The following is a 22,403-nucleotide window of genomic DNA, read 5'->3' as shown; positions in this document are numbered from 1 at the left end:
AAACGCCGGGATCTTTCAGTGTTTTCCCAGCAATAAGAAAAAAGGCTGTGTGCATTCCTCATAGCTAAAAGGACAACAGCCACCAGGATATTAAGTACCACTGCTTGTGAGGAGTTAACCTTGCCCCAGCTTATCAATATGTGGGTCTGGGTTTCCCTCTGCTGGCACTTCTATGTAAAGCCTTGGTGTGATTTAACAGGGTTTTTCCACAAGATGACGCCACATTCTCTAATCAGATGGATTTCCCCCTACAGTGCACATCTTTACTGGATCAGATGAGAAATAACATCAGTTACACGCCACTTGTTGAATCTCACTCACACATCATTTCTGACGAGCTAGCAGTCACACTTTATATTGTTATTAGAGTCCAGGTTGAGTTAATAATACGTTTCTATTTACCTCATACATGCGATTACATTAAAAACAGCAATACTGTCATTCTGCAATCATTCATCGACGCTGTATTGGACATCACACACACACACACACACACACACACACACACGTTTCAAAGATATCAGTCAGCAGAAGACACTGAATGATACTCGTGTGGACTGAACGCAGAGAACACTGATAAGAGCTTCAACAATTGAACAGCACAATCTTTGCTGAGATAAAGGTTTATTGCAGGACAGTTGGACTGCATGATTGTAAATGTCAGCGTAAAGACAGCTTTTCTTTCTTGGTTGTTGCCGTGGCACTCTGCACAACTTTGCAAGTGTATTTTGATGGATGTTTGACCTATTTAATGTGATGATAATGATAAATTCAGTCGTTGATAAATAGGCGACAGTCTGACTTTTATTTTTTAAATTTTGTCGACAACATCACTATTATTGTATTTTATCATCACATAACAATCACTCCTACATCTTATAGTAACTGTTTTGTTTATTTCAGTGAAGGTGTTTGAATAATCTAAAGATAAAATATGTCTTATCTTTATTAAGGTTTATCTTATTGGGATAACTTGAAGTCAATGAACGCACCACATGCTGGCATGCCATCAAAGACAGCTTTGGCAGGTAGCCTGCTATTTCTGTGGGAATCCAGATATTGTCACATGACTGTGGAAATTATGTAACAACATGTCGGCTGCGTGCACCGGCACCTCATCGTACGATTAAACCTGCGTCAAGTCCGCCATAGTGAGCACACATGTTCCTGTTTGGGCTTTTCAAAATTAAATCCGCGACCATTAAGATGTGTCTCGGGGAGTTTTATCAACATCGCTCCCTTCCTTCGCGGTGCGTCTGCTCTCTTCTGCCGTCTTGACGCAGCGGGCGTCGTGCGTCGCTGCGTCGCCGGCCGGAGGAGGCGTTGGCGCATCGCACTCCTGCTTCTGCCGCTGCTGCCGCCGCCGCCGCCGCCGCCGCTGCTGCTGCTGACACAGAAACCGGCTGTCCCGCACCGAAAGGGGACACCCAACCGACACGGTCCGCTCACCGTCTCATGTGGAAGGGCAGCCCCTCTGTAGCCGGTCATTTGCACCTTTAAAGATTCCTCACCAGCTTCAAGGAGATGATCAAGAACGGACATCACCACCACCAAGTGAACACGGCAGCCGGGAAAGACGCAGGGACGACCCCCGGCGCTGCAGCTTGCAGTCCCGAGAAGAGGAGGCGAAGGATCCGGGTGTGGTGCGACGGCTGGTGAGTAAACTTACCGGATGATTGATTGTGTTATGAGGATGCTACAACTCCGGTCCTCGTCGAGGACGTTTGAATGGACGCGTCAGCCTGTCACCAAGCACCGGGACGGGCCTGCTGCAGGCTGAGGAGCTCTCACTCAGGACTGCTGCTTCATTCTCCTGAGATGCACTCCAAACTTTTCACTGAATATTCCGTTGTTAAGTGAGAATTTGAACTCCCAGGCACATAACCACTTTCACCCAGGACTTATTACATGACATTACCTGTGCATTATTTCTGGGGCACCCTAGTCTCAGTTTTCCATGTCATCAAACACACTATTACATAATAATCAAATATTGATCTTTGCTGATGCAAATCATCATGACACGTAGAGGCAGCTTCCTAACCTTGACTCTGTAGAAACCCACATGCTAGCAATGGCACGTTATTGTAAGTGCTTTGGATAAATGTGTCAATTAAATGTATTGTAATGTATTCTAAGTACACTTAACACAGAGCTGTACTGGAGTTAGAGGTAATAAAGTAGATGCACAATACCAGAAGTGTATATCCAGCCTCTTCATATGCCATTCAGTACTTTCTTTTAAACAAAATAAATAATAAACCTGTGGAAATTAGAGATATCAGTATCTAGCGAGGCATAAGATAAATGCTGAGATTATGTGTCAAATTACACATCATCACTGGACGTGGCCGCAACACGTTGGCAGTATTTAATTTTCCGAACTTCGTCATTAGTATCTTTTTTTATTACAGCCTTTCTTTTATTGTTCATATAATGAATAGAAATCAAAAAAATGCATTCTTCTCGCTTAACTAATATGCTGGTATGCTTAAGACACAATAAACCAAAAGCAACATCAGTGCTTTAATCCATAAAACTACACCTTGAGACACAACCAAGAAGGTCACACTGCCACAAAGATCTTTCGTGGTGGTGATGATGAGGATGCTTAAATGTTTACTGATCTTCATGTGGCACAAGCAAACCAGTTTTAGATACTGGTAAATGTGTCCGACCATATCAGTTTGTAGTGGTACGACTTTTTTTATATATCATTCTGCAGGATTTCAGTCCCTAAAAGCACTAGTTGGTGTAAAATATGTATTTTTATAACTGAATATATGAGCATTCTTCAAAACAAGGACTGTCAGCCCTGTCAGATGTTATATGTCACACCTAGACTTCCAGACAATCCAGGCACCATGAAGATCTTTAGTGGCCGTACATGCATGTTTCTTAAAGGGAGGAAGAGGAAAGATCTTTGATCAGACCCAGACCTTTGCAATTCCACATAATCCTTGGACCACTTGGTGACCGGCCCGCTCTGAGCATGCTCAGTCACCCACACAAACAAGGCGTCTTCCTTGTTTGCAGAGGTGTAGAGGCTTGATGTGATGGAATTAAAAGCAATTATATTGTGCAAGGTGCTCATGTAGTGGCAGGTGTGGTCTGGAATGTGTGAACACGTAGCTGTGGTAAAGCTAATGGTCCCAAATTAGCGTCTGTGTTCAAACAAGTAAAACTACAACCATGTACGGCAAAGGCCAAAAACAAAAGTGTGCTTTGTTCAGTCTGCTCCTCCTGCTGCTGCCTGGTAAATACTTTTTAGATAACACCAGTCAATGCAAAACAAAAGGCTGCAAACAAACTAGTAACCAACATTTCAAGGTGAAAGTGTTGAGAGAGGCTAAATTCTCTCTTGTCATAGCCTTGTAAGTAGGTTCGGTCCAAAGTTCGATCATGTTTTCTCCGTTTTCTTCCTCTTCCGTGTTCTGCTGGGCCTTACGGAGGATTTTCAAAATCCATTGTGCAACGTCATAAATGCATCCAAAAAAATCTCCAACTCAAACACTTCATCTGACACCCAGCAGCAGCAGTGCCAGTGTTCTCCTTGTTACTAACATGAGCCAATTGTTGGCCACTCTTCACGTGACAGGCAAGCTTAAAAGACGCTCCACAGGTTTCATGGACTGGCCTAGGTGGAGCTAAAGGGTTTAGCTTTAACTGATGTATTAAAATGTTCTCCAGAGGGATGACAGACGCACTTTCTGTGTGGTATCTGAGGAGAGGCCACAGTACAGCAGGGCTCTCTGCTAGAGGACCACATACAGAGTACGTCTTTGCTGCTGTCTGATCAACAGGACAAAATAGAAAACCAACAAACTAACCAATGTCAAAATCTCAAAACAAATTTTTAAATCTAGAACATGGTGACTTTTAAAGGGTTATTTCACCTACACTACCATTTTGACGTTCTGGTACCAAGCTTAGCAGAAAGTTTGGGGTTTTATTTTAAAAGTTTCAACATCTTTGGTGCTTAGCGCTTTCAACGCCATCCAAAAACAATGGATGTGAATGGAATTTTGTTTGTGGTGCTCGTGGCATTCATACGTCATATTTGGAACAACAAGCTGTCTTTCCAGAAACGCTGTCCACCGAGCTAATGTGTAAACAGTTTTCACCAAGAAGTAAACGGGGCGCTGCTGAAAAGAAAAAAATAGTTTCACCACCTGCAGTAGATATCTCAAAAATGTGGGTGAACTGACCGGAGCTGCAAAGATTGATTGATAAATCCATCGACAGAAAATTAGTTGCCAACTGTTTTGATGATTGATTAATCATCTGGGACATTTTTCAAGCAGACATGCCAAAGATGCACTGGTTCCAGCTTCTCAAATGTGAGGCTTTGATGCTTTTTGTGATAGCGAACCGACTGTCTTTGGGTTTTGGACTGTTGGCTGATTAAAACACACTATTTGAATGCATCACCAAATGTTTCACTGATTTTCTGGCTTTTCATAGACAGTGCTATTAAAAGGAAATGAACATAATCATAAGCTGCAGCCCTAGAAAAGATCCTTGAAGATGCCTGATGGTGACTGACGCTTTTTGGGAGAAGCACCAAGCCTTAGTGGAAAGACTGTGGCTCCATGGTGGAGCGGCAAAATAAATTTTTTGAATTTCTGTGTATGAAGGCCAGGATTATGGTGGCTTTCTCTAGTAGAATTCCTGTCATTTAGGTGTGGCTGCCGATCCGTGGTTTGATGGAATGTTTCAGAATATTTGGGATGCCAGAATATTAACCGGTGGGGTGAGCATGCAAAGAGAGCCAATGTCAACAGAGCTCATGACATTAACCCCTCTAACCCCTCCGGCCCACACCTGCTCGGGCCGCTGCGGCCTGTGCAGCGGTGCCCGTCACTGAGCACATTGTTTCCCCGAAGCTCCGCTGGACACGGCCGCGCTCTTACTGACATCCAGCGGCGTCAGCAGCAGGAGAGGAAAATTCCAAGGACAGAGCACAGTCACTTCATCTGTTGAGACATCTCTGACCCTGCCCCCCCCCCTCCTCTCTGCACAGTGACTGATTCTTCCTCGTCTTGTTTGTCACCCTGAAAAGAGGTGACAAGGATTAAAGATCAGTTGTCAGAGAGGCATCACCAAGGAAGAGTGTAAAGTCCGCTTCCACTTTGTATCTGCTGAGGCAGTGTATCCGCAAACTATAAACATGCTATCTAAAGCCTCAGTGAAGTAACAGTGTGTTTCCCATTCAGTCCAGGCTTATGTGAAACTGTTGGCATCCTGATTAACCATGGAGCATTCAACTGAATAAACAGTAGCACTATGTTTCTAAGTCTTGTGCTCCCTGTTGCCATCAGCGTTTGTCTTAACTTGTTTTTTTTCTTTCCGTCTGGTTTTGCTCTCAAAAGGCTAAGGTGCTGTCTGGGTGTCCGCTAACAGGCTACACTCATTAATATTTGATCGCCCTGCAGTGACAGAGCGACGATCCATCCCTGCTAAAAAATACAACAGGAATACGGTAACACGTGTTGGTCTTGTAGCTAGTATAGCACCCCAAAAAGCAGCCTCCTGGTCTTATGTAACTCTGTCTCGGTCTCTGAGTTTTCTCCTCTATTCATTCATCTCCAAATGCCCCCCCTCCCCTCTCCTTACTGAATTCTTCTGGCCTTGCACTATCGCCTCAGAGCCTGTGCATGTGGATCCCATTTCAATAGACTGACAGCGCAGGACACGCTCAGAAAATGTCTTGGTTTCTGATGAGCTTCCTCCACAGCAAGCCTCCTTCACCTTTGCACTCCTCTGTATCTGAATCACAATGACGAGGAGCGCTATAGTCTAGTAATAGTTGCTTTTGCATTACGGTATGCTTTCGTGGAGTCCAGCCCGGTCTGTGTATAGTGACACTGCAGGCAGAGAGACACAGATGCTGTCTTTCATCAGCGTGGCCTGTGGCTGAAAACAACATGGGATGTTGTTACTGTTGTGACTGTGTACGTGCTGTAGTTCTGGCAGCGCTCGTCTGTTTGATTTCTGTGGATATTCATGGTGCTGTTTCACACCTGACTCCTGAGAGTGCTGACATGTAATATATAATAAATACTAAACAGCACCCAGATGACAATTTCACAATTTTTTTTTTCACTTTAGCCATCATTATATTGTCATTATGGTGATTCTCCGAGTTAATGGCCGACAGAATTGCTGATAGCAGCTGGTGATTGTGAGTACTGTCACTAAATGCACACGAGCAGCAACTCTGTGATCACATCCCAATAAACTCAAAGCATCCTCAGTCACTTTCAGCACATTGGAGAGGAGAGCCGAAAGAAAAAATATCAGACTGATGTCAGCTGTTAGCAGTAGTAATAGTGATGGAGGGCTAATGCCCATCTGTTCTCTATTACTATGCGAGATTACAATGTTACAATCTCAGTCTCGAATCTGTGCTAATCTAATTATCTGCAGATGGTATCATAGCCGGGGTGGGGAGAAGTGGGAGGGAAAAAAAACACACCGTGCTGTTGATTTCTTTATGACGAGACTTTGATCAGATATCTAGCAGATCACCCGAGGTGTGTGGACGACACCGGTGGGTCGATGTTATCAGAAACACTGTGAATATTAAAGAATTGTAGAAGTCATTTTGCCAACGTCAACCCATGAGCTAAAAATCCATTTCGAAATTAAAGCACTTAACACAACTCTAATCCAGTGCGCTTAGTACTGTGATCCAAGAAAAGACTAAGTTCACACGATCCTGCGTCCTCGCTACCTCACTACAATCATGTAACTTTGGTGAATATTCATATTTCTTCTGTTTTCTTCCTCCCAGCTATGACATGGTCCATTATGGCCACTCCAACCAGCTACGACAGGCCAAGGCTATGGGAGATTACCTCATCGTTGGAGTACACACAGACAGTAAGAACCACTGACACAACGCATCATGACAAGCATTGCCCCTCCCACCCCCACAGCGTATCTTCAACGGAAACCCTCTCGTGGCTGCTTTGCCAGGAATGTTTGAACTTGTCTATACATGACTTATTTCTTCCAATATTCTGATATTCCTCCTTCTTTTACCATGCATGATTCAGCCTGCACCTGCTGGGTCTGGGGAGCCATGACACCTGGAGCATCTGTTTATTTTCTTTAGTCCCATCATTACCAGCCAGGCACCAGCTGTGTCCTATACACTTCGGAGGGGATGTTGTGACAGTGGTGCAGCGACTCAGCGGTTGTGCCTCACCCTCCTACGGCACGCTGGGGCATTCTGACATTATGATAACCAGGAATGACTTCATACTCAGGGCCAGCACAGACTATCAGCAACCTTTCCTCTGCTGAAGCGATGATAAACTATTTCAGTGATTAAAGCGATGGCCATTCGTTCACAATGAAACGCAGAGCTTATCAGAATGACGCGCAAATGGAGATTTTATCTCCCTCTGTTCTCATGATTTCAGTTATTTATGCTTGTGTGTATCAGCATCGTTTTGTTTTGTTTTTGAGGTGAGATTGCGAAGCACAAGGGTCCGCCAGTCTTCACTCAGGAAGAAAGGTACAAGATGGTGCGGGCCATAAAATGGGTGGACGAGGTCGTGGAGGGAGCGCCTTATGTCACCACCCTCGGGACTCTCGACAAGTACAATTGTGACTTCTGTGTGCACGGAGGTACAGTATGAGACTACCTCATAATGCTACATCACTGATGTTATTAGACGATATGGGCAGTATTCTCACATGTGCTGTTGTTCCAGATGATATAACACTAACAGTGGATGGGAAAGACACATATGAGGAGGTAAAGAAGTCAGGGCGGTACAGGTGAGTTTCCTTTTCAAAAATGCAGAAGACAATAATAACAGGGTGGGATGTTGTGTGTGTGTGTGTGTGTGTTTCTTAAAGGATTACATTGTGTATTATGCTTTTTACAGGGAGTGCAAGAGAACCCAGGGAGTTTCAACCACAGATCTGGTTGGCAGGATGCTACTGATGACCAAAGCACACCACAGCAACATTGTGAGCACAGTCTTATTCTCTCTATATGCCGTCAGCACGCTGTACGAGCCTAATTCAATTCTCTCTTCTCTTTAGGATAGTTCAGACTATCAGCAGCACACAGACAACTTTGGAAAGGTAGGTACCAAACATGTGTCCAGCTTATTTCAATACTTATGCCATGAAATAGTCGAGCTTACTACCAAACTAAACTGGCGTAATGTTGAAAACCAAATTCTTGGCTCTTAAGCTTCCTCTTCCTCAACTGTTTTTTCAGTCAAGTAGTCAAAGTTGCCATGTGGGCCAGATGTCAGCCATTATTAAACAAAGGCCTTGACTGTGGACCCACTTTATAATCAAGTTGCAGGCCTTGCCAGCACACAGTGAATGCCACTTCTGTTCCTGGATGGGAAAAGTAACTCAGAGTTAACATGCTGGGGTTTTAAATAGTGTGAAAGCTGTAGAGGATGTCTTCACATTTGAACATTTAAGACTGGAAGAGTAATGCTGTGAATTTGGCAACGGCTGAATAAATGTGCTGGGGATTTGTGGGGCAGCTGAGAAGTAGCTTTAAACAAAAGGTGATGTTACTACTCACACCACAGGGTGGCGATGATGCCGCGCGCTGGTCTCACATGCTCAACACACTCACGTGGTGACACTGTACTGAAGTGCTCCTGTCTTATTGCTGCACTGTCACTTTGTACTCATTGTGCCTGTTTCTGTATTATGGGGGTCACATGGTCAGAAGGGCCACAGTCCCTGGACGGGAGTGTCTCAGTTCCTGCAGACTTCACAGAAGATCATCCAGTTTGCTTCAGGCCAGGAGCCCCAACCCGGAGATACAATCATCTATGTGGCTGGAGCCTTTGACCTCTTCCGTATCCTTGTATGACCTCACAAAAAACAACAACAAAAAAAACCCCTGCTTTTTTACTTTTGCACTGTCACCCTTGACTAGTCACCCGTCAGACATTGGCCATGTGGACTTCCTGGAAGCAGTACATAAGCTTGCAGAAAAGCCATACATCATAGTGGGGTTGCACTTTGATCAGGTGAGTTCCCATTTTGCATCCACGTTAGACATTTGCTGCCCCCCCTGAGTCAAATGTTTTTAACATACATCTCTGCTCATTTTTGTCAGGAGGTGAATCGTTACAAAGGGAAAAACTACCCCATCATGAATGTCCATGAGAGAACGCTCAGCGTCCTGGCTTGTCGAGTGAGTTCTTCAGCACAGTGAACTGCATGCGTATCATATTTATCTACAGTTACAGTTACATACAGTATCTATGTGATTTGTTGGTTTCTGATTTTGTTGTGTGCTTTTTTTCCCCCCAGTATGTGTCAGAGGTGGTGATTGGTGCACCCTTTGCAGTCACAAAAGATTTGCTGGACCATTTCAAGGTAAGCACAGCCGATGCAATCACCTCCCACCGCTGGACATTACTGTTCACAGCAATTAAAAATGAATAAAATAGCACATCTTTTTATCCACAGGTGGATCTTGTATGTCATGGAAAGACAGAAATATACCCTGACAAGGATGGATCTGACCCTTACGCTGTAAGAATCTGAACACTGGCCCCTCCATGAAGTACTGTAATCCACAGAGATGATGAATGACATTCATTTGGCAATGTTTTCTCCATATCCAGGAGCCTAGGAGGAAAGGAATCCTGCGTACTGTTGACAGTGGGAACAGCCTCACTACGGATGCTATTGTGCAGAGGATAATCAAAAACAGGTAAAAAAAAAGAGGGGGGGGGGGGTTGCAAAGCTGCTGTCAACTCAAAGAGAAATTTGTAAAGACTTTGGGGAAAAAATAGCCATATTTATGTAATATCCAGTAGACAGCATTTTTGTAAGGTAAAGTAAATGGGACATCGCTCGCTCGCTGCTGATTGGTCTAAGGGCACGCTGTATACTTTTTCCAATTTCCTTATTTAATTCAGGTTGCTATTTGAAGCAAGGAACCAGAAGAAAGAGGCCAAAGAGATTGCTGTGATCCAGGCCATGAAGCGACAAGAGGAGGAAAAGTCTAAAGAAAGAACCCAGGCTGTGCTGTAGGAAGGCCCCAAATAAGCACAGTCAACTAAATGTCAACATAACAATGACAGGCTCGATTAATCTAAACTCATGTACAGTAAAATCAACCCTTTTATACGTGTCACGACACCCTCCACACACGATCCTGGCTAATAACAGCAGTCCTTACAGCAGCCCGTTTATAGCCAGGGCGGCGTAGTCTGCTCTGGGATCATCAGGTATACTGTGTGTGTGTGTGCGTGTGTGCGTGTGTGTGTGTGTGTGTGTGTGTGTGTGTATGTGTAGGGGGTCTTCTGTGTATTAATATATCCTGCATATGCAAATCCATGTTCATGTCAGTCAACAATCACACATACAGATGTCAAACTATTGAGTTATGGAGACGATAACGATGAGGTAGTTGGAGGGAGGGAGATATCAATATGTCGTTGGATATTTTTAATTACTCAAGTACTTTTATTTTTTTGCCTTCAAAAAGAATGATTTTTTTAAAGTATGAGTTTGGAATGCGGAAGTGGGGACCTGAGATGTTGGTGAGGCATTAAACTGTAACAAGGAAGTGATTTGATTATCATTTCCGTGGGGTTGTTGCTGCTTTCTGCCCAGCAATGGGTGTAGCCCCACAGCTGATCTATCCTTGTATATACTGTATGTACTGTATGTATGTAATATAAAGTGACTCCAGTCTGCTAAAACCACTAGAGAATCAGGGGAGAACCACCACCACCACCCCCCCTCGTTGCTTCTCTGCATCTACCTTGGGTTGTTTGGACGCGAGAAGGTGTTGAAACTTTGACGGACTCTTACGGGACCTCATGTACATATCAGACCTTGCTCCTATCAGACTGCACTGACTGCTCAGAAATCATCACAACTGTTCGGTTTTATCGGCAGGGCAGGTTTTTAACTCAAAAATGCACGCAGTCGAGACCTGCTGCGTGCCTGGCCTTTTTGAGTGCAGTTGCATTTTTTTTTTTTTTTTTTTTTTTTATTAAATCAACACTCCTTAGATTTATCCTAATCTAGAGAACACTACAGATTATTAACAGACAGCTTTTAACCTTTAGTTTTCTTAGTATAACTAGAGAACTATGACAGAAGCTCAGTGTTGTTAACTTGATCCTGTAATAGACCTCTTACTCATGAAATAGACCTCTTACTGTCATTGAGCCCTCAGCAATTTAACCTCTGCCTCTATATCAAATGGGATTAAATAATATATTTTTTGTAGATGTATATTTTACTCACCTCCTCTCCATTAACTACTGTATAGACAGTTTCATATTGTTTAAAAATCATAATAATATATCTGTATGTCAAGTTGGAATGTATTCAGTGTAGGCTATAATCTATGTTATTGACAACTCCCAGTTGACAAATACTGTAGAAACTGATTGGACTACAGTATCATATTGCTGATAATAATAACATTTTAATCTGAAAGGCTTTTTGTCTTCTTTTCTCTAAACCAGAAAGTATCAGGGTGTCATTTATTTCTTCAGTCATTGGGGTAAATGAGCAGGCTTGCGGATTAATCGCATTATGAAAGGTTAAGGTCATGTTTTGGCCACAGTAATGACCTTTGATCAGAATAATTGATCAGAATTTTGCAACATACGAATGAGTCACACAGAGTTCGTTAAATGTCAGGTCATTAAGAGTAGATTATTTTAGCAGCAGATTGGTACCCAGCAAAGTTCTGTAAGCGTTTTCTAAAAAGGGACCGTAGAAGAGAATTTAATATATGTTGTGACCTTAAATGGTAGCATGAAGTTATACGACTCTAACAGTAAATTGTTAAGCGGCTCAGGGAGGCAGCTGCAGCTGATTAAACCAACCAGTGTTTCAATGACAAGTTCACCAATTTGGGATCACATGCTGTGCTTTGTTATTCAGTCACTATCAAAAGTAACAATTCCATAATGAAACAATACTTCATTAAAAGTGGGGGACAGAGACTATTTGGCTCTATTTGACTACTAGACCAACCCAACTTTTATATATTAACCTTATATCTGTTTGCTGATTTGCTCGTACAATTTAAAGATGATTACAGATGATATGTAGTTCACAATATTTATTTGAGTGGAAAAAGTCAGATGTTGGTTCCAACACAATCCAAGGACGCTTGTAATCTGCTAAAAATGCATTAAAATTTGGTATTAACTTTTGCTTTTTGTCTCAATGAGTAAGGGAAATTAAGTATGGTTTTACAATATTGTTTTCTTTATCATATTAACATGTTGAACAGGGAAAATGACAAACAATAATGACACTATATATATATATATATATATATATATATATATATATATATATATATATATATATATATATATATATATATATATAATATATGTGGGCAAATTGATCCAGTGTGTTTCACATTTATCATCTATGTCACCTACTATTGGAAAGTCATTTTCATTTCATTCTATCAAGGTGGAGCTGATTATAACTGTTTATGCTGTATGCATATTTTATACATTTTAAATGTAATGATTTACATATAATTTACTAGATGGTTTTTAAAAGTAACTGGCTGTCAGATAAATGTATAAAATGTAGTGTATTAGAAATGTACATTATTGTAAAAACCTCAGGTGAAGTACCTCAAGAGTGAGCAGCACCTGAGTTAATATCATCCCACCACTCAAAGCCAGTAAGCACGACGCCCATTCAAAACCTCCATCAGCATTTGACTAATTCCTTGTCGTAATGATTCACCTGACTTCCTAATATTACCACACACGCATTTCTTCCTTAAAGCAGCTCGTGTGTGTTTTTAAAAGTCTGACTTTCCACACGTGTCCCAAATCAAACAAATGAGCTCTTCCCATTGGTCGCCATCACAGTTCTGGAGCAGGCTGGACCAGAACACGCCGTGAAGCCGGAGTGATGTTTTGCTGTCTGAATCTCCTGCCGATCCCACTGCAGGTAGCACGTTCATTTAAACATTCACCTCGTTTGAAACTAGCACGGTGTCGCTGCAGGTAACGAGTGAATAAAGTGTGAGACGCGTGTTTTCTGGACAGTTTTTGGTCAAACGAGATCCGCTTAGAAATAGAACACATTTTCTTGCCGTTCATTACAAATTGATTTATGGGACATCTTTCAGGTTGCTGTTAAGATACTGACAAACATTTCCAATATAACTACATACTATACAGTCATAATTTACCTTTTGTGACTGATTACAGTTTTGCTCATTTCTATGTGTCAGAAGCAGAATAAAGCTAAATAAATAACCCACAATGAGGAAAACATTTGACAGTTTCATAATTTAAAGCTACTTCAGATAGTCAGAAAACACAGTGAATAACTGGTTAAAGTTACTTTCTTGTGGGCTAGTTCAAACCTACACTTTTAAGATGTATTACAGAGCTGAAAGTATTTCCTCATTGCTGAGGTTGATGATTGATCATTGGCTATAGTTCTTTTGCTGCCAGCCCCCTCCAGGTTACATGTGAATTCTTCCTTAGGTGTGCATGGGAATGTGCCTGCACCAGGATGTCACAGAGGAGGGTAAAAAGGCTAAACTCCAGAGCTCTAAAATAGAGCAAGACCTCTGTGAGCATGCCAGAAGTGAGATGAATGTGGTGAAAATCCTCATGCTTGGTGAGTTTAACAGTAATATAACTTTTTTTTTATCTGGTATCATTGAAATGTTGGCATTTTGAAGTGAAAGCACTTCTCTGGTTTGGGTGTCAGGAGCTACAGAGAGCGGAAAGAGCACACTGATCAAACAGATTAAGATCATCCACAGCCACGGCTTCTCCAAACAGGAGCTGATCAGTTTCAAGGTACTGGGCAGCTGTGAAGCAAACTGAGCATTTCTTTTTCCGCCCTGAGGTGTTCAACCTATTTGTGCCAAAAACGACTGTCAGCAGTCAAAGCGTAAAACGTCAGCGATCTCTCCCTTCGCAGCCTGCAGTACTGGACAACCTGCTGACCTCTATGAAGTTTGTCCTTCGGGGAATGGGGATGCTGAGGATTAACCTTGCCAACAAGAAGCACAAGGTGATGAGGAGGCATGATGCAGATTCCTATGGAAAACACCCTGAACGCTGCTTTTCATTGCAGCCCCTCTACATCACACTAGATGTCAGTCTTCATCTGTACACGGCATTCAGCATCAGTAGAGATGATTGGCGGTCATTAGAAATTCTAGACTTATTGATCCATGTGCATCACTTGTAGTTTTGCAGGAGAAAACACCACATTTACTCTGATTTACTTTGGATAGAAATGTTATTTATTTCCCACTGCAGATGCACGCCCGCTCCATCCTGTCCTGCAATCAGTGCTTGGGGGACGACCAGGAGCTGCTTCCCTTTGTGGCTCACGCTTTCTGTGCACTGTGGTCCGACCAAGGGGTGCGAGCAGCTGCGGCCAGAGGTTACGAGTTTAAGCTGAATGACTCTGCACTCTAGTAAGTGGACCGGCACAATGATCCACCTTGCACGACCCCGCCCAGTTGTGACCGGCGACAGAAATGTCAAGGGAAATTGCCCAGTAAGAGGCATGTCATCGCATCTTATCTACAGAGCAACAGTAAAGCAACTGCTGAGAAGAACTCCCCTTCAGGAAATGATTCTTGTGACATTTGTAGAATGGGAGACTTAATTGGGACCAAATTAAAACGCTCTGTTTGCAGATATCCAGGAAGATGGGGAGTTAGGGTGGAGCAGATGAAAAGATATGATTAAAGATTCTCTTTTCTTGTTTTAATGAGTAACAAGTCAAACAGCTGTATATGTGTGTGAAGCTGCAATCTAAGTGTAATTACTGTAGAGGTTTGGAGGGTGCGGCATTAGCTCTTAACTTGGAGCTTTTTGATTTAACCGCATTTTATCAAAGTAAATCTCACAGCGAATGATGCCCTTTTATTATGAAACCAAACCTGTGTGATTTTCCTCATATGTATATGGACAGAAGAGGGTTTTTTTTTTCCCCAATTGCTGTCCTTCAGCAATTGTGCCCTTTCAGTTGTTCATGAAAAAAGCAGTATTTGCATAGATAATTTGGTGTGTGTGTGTGTGTGTGTGTGTGTGTGTGTGTGTGTGTGTGTGTGTGTGTGTGTGTGTGTGTGTGTGTGTGTGTGTGTGTGTGTGTGTGTGTGTGTGTGTGTGTGTGTGTGTGTGTGTGTGTGTGTGTGTGTGTGTGTGTGTGTGTGTGTGTGTGTGTGTGTGTGTGTGTGTGTGTGTGTGAGAGAGTTGCACCATCAGGTGAAGTGCCGATTGTTTACTGAAGTGTGACTGAATACATTTTGCTAAATGGCATTATTATTATTATTTGGCCCACTTGGTTTCATGCAAGAAAAATTCCCCCCAAACACGTGTTAGAATTTTTGTTGAACTTAAAACCATAACTCTGTTGTAATTGATGCAATTTCAGACCATTTTGGAAACTGAAGGTGTGTTTTTTATTTTCCAGTAGGTTTTATCTTTAAATGAACTAAATGGACTGAGCAGAGCTCCTTATCTCCCAGGCAACAGGGAGCAGGTCTGCCAAGCTGAAACGTACTCCAGCTGGCCGTTCTGAGAAAGATGAAGATGTGACAGCTTCATTATCGGAACTCAATAAGTTTGGGAGCTGGAGGACGATATGAAACTCGGCTGGCTTCCCCTCAGTGTTCTCACTCTGCTGGACCCCACATTGATTTTTCCTTCCAGAAATATTGGATTAGACTGTGTCGTGACACACTTGACTTCCCTGGGACCTGGGGGCACCTCGACGTGTAAAATGGCTTCCCAGGCATTCGCTTTGGCATGAACTGAGCTGTTAAGTGTTGCTAAAAAGAAATTTGAAGATACAGGAAGTACTAGCTTTGTTAACTTGATGTCGGTGCCATTTTAAACTGGAACTAAGCAGGTGGAATTACATTAAGATCAAGAAATTTCTGTGTTTAAAAAAAAAAAAAAGAAAAAAGTGAACACAACTCACAGCTTCCAAAACTCACCTAAAGTTTGATCAATACCTCTGAATCACCAAACCCTTTTATAGAGGAAGGATATGTTCCAGGGCCGTTGTATTGGAAACCATTAGTTATAGCTCAGTTAGCAAGTAAACTGACACTTGTAGACGTCATAGCTGAAGAATGGCCCCAATGAAACTGAAACGTGGTCGTGCGGGTGAGAAACTGAAGGTAACTTTTTGAAATGTTTAAGTCTCGTCAGTTCCTGATGCTTGACATTGTCTTCCCCTCCCCAGTTTCTTTGAGAACATGAATCGAATCATCGCTCCCAAATACGTTCCCGCTGAGGCAGACGTTCTGAGGGTGAGAGTGAGGACCTGTGGAATCGTCGAGACGCAGTTCCAACTTAATGAAATGATCTTTCGGTAAGACTTATTAAACTGGCCGTGCAAATTCAGCAGTGGTCGCAACGTGATACAGCGCCATGCAGCTGTAACTACGTGCTGACTTAATTCTGTATTTTGAGTTCATAAAGGTAAATGCTTTAACGACATCACACCGGGCTCACTGAAAGCTCCCTGAAAACGTATATTATACATTTATTGTTGGACAATTGGATTCCTGAGTATGCACAGCGAAAATTAAAAGAATTTATCACCTTCCTTCACTTTCAAGGGACAACTGAACTCTGCATCTTCTACCTTTAACCGAGCAGTCAAGCTGATGATGTGTTATGGCCCAAGGAAGTGTTCCCTTTAAAAAATGTCACCAATTCTAATGAGGAAATCTTGATTAGAAACTTGATATTGAACCTGTGAGCAACATGTAATACGACCAGGGAGATGCAGGCATCGCTGCAGACCCTCGCAGCAATATATACAAATGGTGACGGAAACCAAAACCCCATGTACATATGAAGCTTCATACAGACATGCTGCTGCACACAAACCTCTCCATCATATACGCTGTTTAGCATGCAGTAAGTGCATTTCATTATGTACCTGCAGATACATTACTGTATAATGTGTTTTAGATGCATAACAGCCAAAGATGATGTTTTTTTTTAGTAAGCTTGTGCCTGCACTGCTGATTTCAAAATGTTTTTGACAACCAGTCGCTCTGTAGAAAAATATTTCGATGAGGGTTTGCCGTATTGCTCATGTTCTACCAGCGTGTGCGGAGAGATGCATGTGTAATGAGAGTGATGGCGACTGGCTTAATTGTTGACGGGCTTGTAAATGAGCTTTGGAGTTGTGCAAAGGTGAGGTTTTCTTAGCTTTTTAATGATTATTGGTTCTGCATTTGTGTCCTTTTTTTTTTTTTTTATTGGACACTTGATGGCATGTAGGCAGTCAGGAAATGTTCGTCCAGTCATGATCAAACTAAGAGTGCTGTGACCACCTGGATTGTTATTGTTATCTACATTATAACCTGAGTGATTGATGGCTGTGGTCGATTGCCTTCAAGCACATTTCACCAGATTTGCTCTAAAACTGGTGAAACTTTTGATCAACAATACATGAAAACATAACTTAATACATAACAAAACCGATCTATTGTCCCTTAAGGAGCTTTGGGCTTAATTATCCCCCAGACTTGGTGTTGATGGAGTTGTTACACACTTAAACATGCTGCTGTCCTAGAGAGCAGCTTGTCGAGCCTCCGGAGACTCTGCTTCACCACCGACTCTTGGAGGGCCCGTGACGACAGCTGAACTCTGCTGAGCCGAGGGAGGCAGCTGCCTACGCGTTACATGAAATATTGATGGCTTCGCTCCGCCTGCTTATTCTAGGAATAATAAAACAAATGTGGTGGAAGCATAGCTATGAAACACTGAAACCCCACCCTCCTTTCCCCTTTTGAACTTTAGTTTTCAGAGTAAACAACTGTTCGAGATGCTACCTGCAACCGACGCCCGAGCTATGACGGCATTCAGTGTGTGGGTTCATTATGGAGAACTGAATCCATACAGACCAGGACTTCATGAATGTTACATATACTGTAGTTTCTCACTACAGAATCTGACAATTTTATTGTACTTTAAGACATTTTGTTATCAAGTAATATCTTTTACTAAAGAGAGTTTAAGTCTTATCAAATTTCATCAAATGTTATATTCTAGATGTGCAGAAAGGCTTTTAAGATTTAGCGAAGGCAACCCAGACTTCTCATCGTACACAATTGTTTTTTTGGGTTTTTTTTTTTTTTTTTCAGAGATGAAATCTTACTGAAATATTTGATGCATCATAATCTACTGTACATCCTAAGTCTTGTGTGTTGAGTATAACACAGTTTGAAGGGGGCTCAAGGTCGTGCTGAACTTGTGCAGCATTGAAGATCGTGTAAATGGTGGATGCGCTGTCCTTATGCAGTCTGTTTTGATGTTCCACGTGGTAGTTAATAGTTTTGTCTGTTCACATGTGACGTTCTGTTTGTTCAGATTTGGCTTGGCATGGCTTTGCTTTCGATTACTGCAAATTATTAAATGGCAGGTTGAAGATTTTTATAATTTCTTAAACTTGCACACCACAATTGTGATATGCATGGCCAAAACCGCTTCAGAGTGAGTCGGTCTCGTATCTCTTGTGCTGGCTGCACTAAATGGCTAAATTCCAAACCTTTTATTTTCTCAGATGCTGTATGAGTTTGCAGGTCTGATCTCACCCCTCCACTAAATCCAGGAAACCATAAAAGCCCTCTTTCTGTCATGACTGATTTCCTTCCCAGCAGCACAGAAACTACTGCTGTCAAATTCCACAGTTAATGCTTATTGTCCCCCAGCTTGTTAAAACTGAGTCTTGACCCAGGGGATAAATGCTTCATTGCTGCTGACATGAGTACTGCAATCATGCACCTGGAAACTGTCTGGCCCAAAAGGGAACTCATTACCTGTGTCACCAAGACCCTCAGCTTAACTTACTGCCAGATCATATTTTGAAATAGATTGCCCCAATATTTGAAACGGGTTGAACGTTTCAATGTAATGCTATTTCCTAATCTCGCCATATAGTCTACAAATCAGACATTTTGCCCGTTCTTTATTTAATGAAAAGGTCAGAACTGTGATAGTAAGACTTTTTCCTAGAGGCTTGCAGCATACATAAAGCCATCTATGAGGGAATATGTTTTTACTTTACTCAAAAGTTTTAAACCGCCTGTTTAAGCTCTCAATTTCTGCAACTAATCACAAAATACCTGTGACCAGACATGAGCTCTCAGGGGAAGAATGTGTCTTTACAGAAAGATTCAATGACGATTGCACAATGAATCGTTTTTTGATGTTGTTTTTTTTTCTTCTTCTCTTTTTGCACTTGTGATCGGCGTTAAGTAAGTGGAGAATCAGGCTTGACTGGATTTGGTTTTGCTTTCTGACAGGCTGTATGATGTCGGGGGGCAGCAGAGTGAGAGGAGGAAGTGGCTCAGCTGCTTTGACTGTGTTCAGGCCGTGTTGTTTGTTGTGGCCCTCAGCAGCTACGACACGACACCGATGGAGGATCCTTCAGGGGTATGTTAGGCTAATGACTAATTGTAGTCATGTAAATCCAATGTAATCCCGTCTTTTCTTACTTGGCAGAATAGGCAGAAAGCTTTAGTGAATTTAATGTAAACTACATCTGTTTTTTCCAAGTCTTTGTCTACTTTCTTTATTTCCATATTTTCCCTTATTAGAATCCACTGCAGGAAAGCCTTGACCTGCTCACATCCATCTGTGCCAACACGGCCTTTAGGAGCACCTCAGTGGTAAGTTTATTTGCACTTATTTTCCTAAAGATGAATGTGAATGTGCTTAGAATCCAACAAGGTATTCGAGTTGTGTTTTTGTGATCTCTGGCTGTGTGTTTATGCACAGACGCTCTGCTTTAAGCTCATCTAAGTGTGTGGAGGTGACTGAAGCGCTGAGTGGCTTTTTTTTTTGTTTGTTTTGTTGATCATTCATGCCAAGCAGACAGGGCACAAACTGCCTATGATTGCATCTGACATACATAATTAGCATACAAAGTCTAATTGAGATGTAGGGCAGGTGATTTCTGTTTAGTAAGTTGGCTGCGGGCATTGTTTCTACGAACACTCAGTGTAATTACTTCCTTTGATTTCTTTCATATTGTGAAATTGAGGGGTTATTTATATGCGCATAAATCACACTGCTCAAAAGAATTAAGGAACACTTAAGTCACACAACAGATCTCTAAATATTCAAGTTCAAAATCTTTACATTGTGTAATTTGTTGAGAACAAAATGACGGAACAACGGTCAATGGAAACCAAAATCACCAACCGACTGAGGTAGGGCCCTGGAGCAGATACCGGTCCTGCTGTAGGGTCGATGCCCTTCTCCGGCCCTGTCCAGCCCTCCTCGCGTAACGGCTCATCTCCTGGTTATCTCCTCCATGTTCTTGAGGCTGCTCCGGGAGACGCAGCAAACCTTCTTGCGACGGCACGTGTGGATGTGCCACCCTGGAGGAGCTGGACTACCTGTGCAACCTGAACGGGCTGCAGGTACCGCCTCATGCTACCAGTAGTGACAAGGACACGAGCAAAACGCAAAACTAGAGAAGAATCAGTCGGACGGATAAGGAGAGAGCAACTGTCTGTTGCCACCACCTGCAAATCCATTCCCTTTTTGGGGGTTGTCTTGCTGTTGCCTCTCCAGTGCACCTGTTGTCACTTTCATTTGCACTAAAACAGGTGCAACTGCTTATGCTTCCTAACTGGATAGATTGATATCCCTGACTTGGTGTTATACTGTGATGACGTAAGTGTTCCCTTAATTTTTTTTTGTGCTCTGTACTTCCTCGTTGGTCAGTAACATTAATATTTGCACTTGATTAAGCCGAGACATTTAGAGACGAGGGTTCTCTTACGGCCATTTCATCTTCGAAAGTGCTCATGTTACTGTCAAAGAACAAAGAAGCAATAATGAATCGGTGACACAGAAAACTAGAAACGGCTTTTCCTTCTTTCTGTTTCTCTGTTGCCTAAAGTGGTGCCAGGTGACAGACTGCACCAATAGTATTTTTATTTTACAGGGTGCTATTCCTTTTCTGTAAAAACCTCATTAGGAGCTTAAGAAAATGCTTTTAATACACAAATGCAGAGTCACTGTTTTAGTGTCAGTGCTGTGTGTGTGTCTCTGTGTTTTAATGGAGTGATCCTTGGATTTGTCTGATCCACATGTAGTGTAGCGGCGTGTTTCAGCTGAGCAGGATATGCTTACTGTCTGGTGTCCCTAGGCGAGTGGAGAGGTGCACAGTGCCGCCATCAGAGGATGTGAGGATGCTCTCGGTGTTTGTATACAGCAGTGTGAAGATATTGTTTTATTCATGAGGCCGATAACTTAGGTGTTGAGAATGTGGCACATCTTAGATGCATCACTCACGTTGTGAGAAACCGCACTTAATGGCATCAGCTGGAGAGTTAATCATTTTCACTGCCTTTTTTCTTTTAAATTCCCAATCCTCTCTCTCTCTCTCTCTGCTTCTGTCTCTCTCTCTCTCTCTCCTACAGACTCTGCTCATGAACAAAACTGACCTTTTTCGGGAGAAGATCCTACACTCTGGGAGGCACTTGAGATCTTACCTTTCTAGTTATAAAGGTGCGTTGGAGAGAATCTTGGTTTGGCCATATAATAAATTAAACAAGGATAATGCAGGAGAATTCAAGCCTTTTTGGTTCATCTTTAATAAAAACAAAATGCATACAGTATCAGGTTCTGGGAGTCTCCCATTTAACTAGTAACTACCCCAATCTTACGATCTGACCCCAATCTTAACGTACATATTGCTGTCGTGGGATACTTCACTCTTACTCAACTCAAGAGTTGACAGTTTGGACCTTGAAGGGTTTTTTTTACTATCTTGAATTCCTCCAGGAATTGTTTGCCAGTGTATCTTTGCTTTGCTGGATGGTTCATTGTGACCCCCCCGCCCCCCCATGTCCACTGGGTAATCAGAATTCCTCCTGGCCAGAGATTGTCATAGTATTCACATACAGTCCTCTTTATATGAGTATATCACTCATTCTGGCCGGGTGATGTTCATACATATTTCAGACTCAACTCATGTTTCAGGGACTGAGAAGGAAAACTGCATAGATTCTCACTGGAAGCCAGTGTCATGTTTTATCAATATTTAATGGGTTCGACAGACTCCAGGTTTGTAATTATTCTTCCTTCGTTCCCATCCAGGTGCAGATGGTGACGTGGATGCCGCTGCCCACCACATCGCTGCCCTGTTCTCGTCGTGTAACAGCAGGCCTGACAAACCCGTCTACCACCACTTCACCACTGCCACAGACACGGCGAACATACAGGTGGTTTTCCACATGGTCATAGATCAGATCATCAAGGAGAATCTAGCAGCCGTCCAGCTGCTGTAAAAGTCACCTGAAGGCTGTTCAGGAGGTTTTTAGTCATTGGGAAAGTTTACCAGTTTTCCTGTGGGGAAAATGTCTTCTCATATTTTAAATAACTTAT

General features: G+C 42.4%; 2 protein-coding genes across 3 annotated transcripts; both read left to right on the top strand.

Annotated features, from left to right (window-relative positions):
* The first annotated feature begins 1,322 nt into the window (after positions 1 to 1,322).
* Positions 1,323 to 10,494, top strand: LOC139216494 (ethanolamine-phosphate cytidylyltransferase-like). Of its 2 annotated transcripts, none has more exons than XM_070847625.1 (13): positions 1,323 to 1,655; positions 6,797 to 6,885; positions 7,477 to 7,638; positions 7,725 to 7,791; positions 7,902 to 7,986; positions 8,062 to 8,103; positions 8,714 to 8,846; positions 8,938 to 9,020; positions 9,110 to 9,187; positions 9,307 to 9,372; positions 9,466 to 9,531; positions 9,624 to 9,712; positions 9,921 to 10,494. In XM_070847625.1, exons 1-13 carry the CDS (start codon positions 1,525 to 1,527, stop codon positions 10,033 to 10,035), a joined length of 1,206 nt encoding a protein of 401 aa, XP_070703726.1. In that variant the 5' UTR covers positions 1,323 to 1,524; the 3' UTR covers positions 10,036 to 10,494. The 2 variants fall into 2 exon arrangements, with proteins under 2 accessions (XP_070703726.1, XP_070703725.1); XM_070847624.1 differs by having other exon boundaries at positions 8,062 to 8,104; positions 8,700 to 8,846.
* A 2,408-nt stretch (positions 10,495 to 12,902) lies between these two features.
* Positions 12,903 to 22,360, top strand: LOC139217209 (guanine nucleotide-binding protein G(o) subunit alpha-like). Its single transcript, XM_070848521.1, has 10 exons — positions 12,903 to 12,951; positions 13,497 to 13,632; positions 13,726 to 13,817; positions 13,942 to 14,034; positions 14,286 to 14,446; positions 16,228 to 16,356; positions 19,307 to 19,436; positions 19,601 to 19,672; positions 21,437 to 21,524; positions 22,116 to 22,360. The coding sequence occupies exons 1-10, from the start codon at positions 12,913 to 12,915 to the stop codon at positions 22,304 to 22,306; spliced, it is 1,131 nt and encodes a 376-aa protein (XP_070704622.1). The 5' UTR covers positions 12,903 to 12,912; the 3' UTR covers positions 22,307 to 22,360.
* Positions 22,361 to 22,403: the final 43 nt, after the last annotated feature.

This window comes from Pempheris klunzingeri, chromosome 17 (genome assembly GCF_042242105.1).
Source record: "Pempheris klunzingeri isolate RE-2024b chromosome 17, fPemKlu1.hap1, whole genome shotgun sequence".
Taxonomy (NCBI): domain Eukaryota; kingdom Metazoa; phylum Chordata; class Actinopteri; order Acropomatiformes; family Pempheridae; genus Pempheris; species Pempheris klunzingeri.
This window is presented reverse-complemented; position numbering and strand designations above follow the sequence as displayed.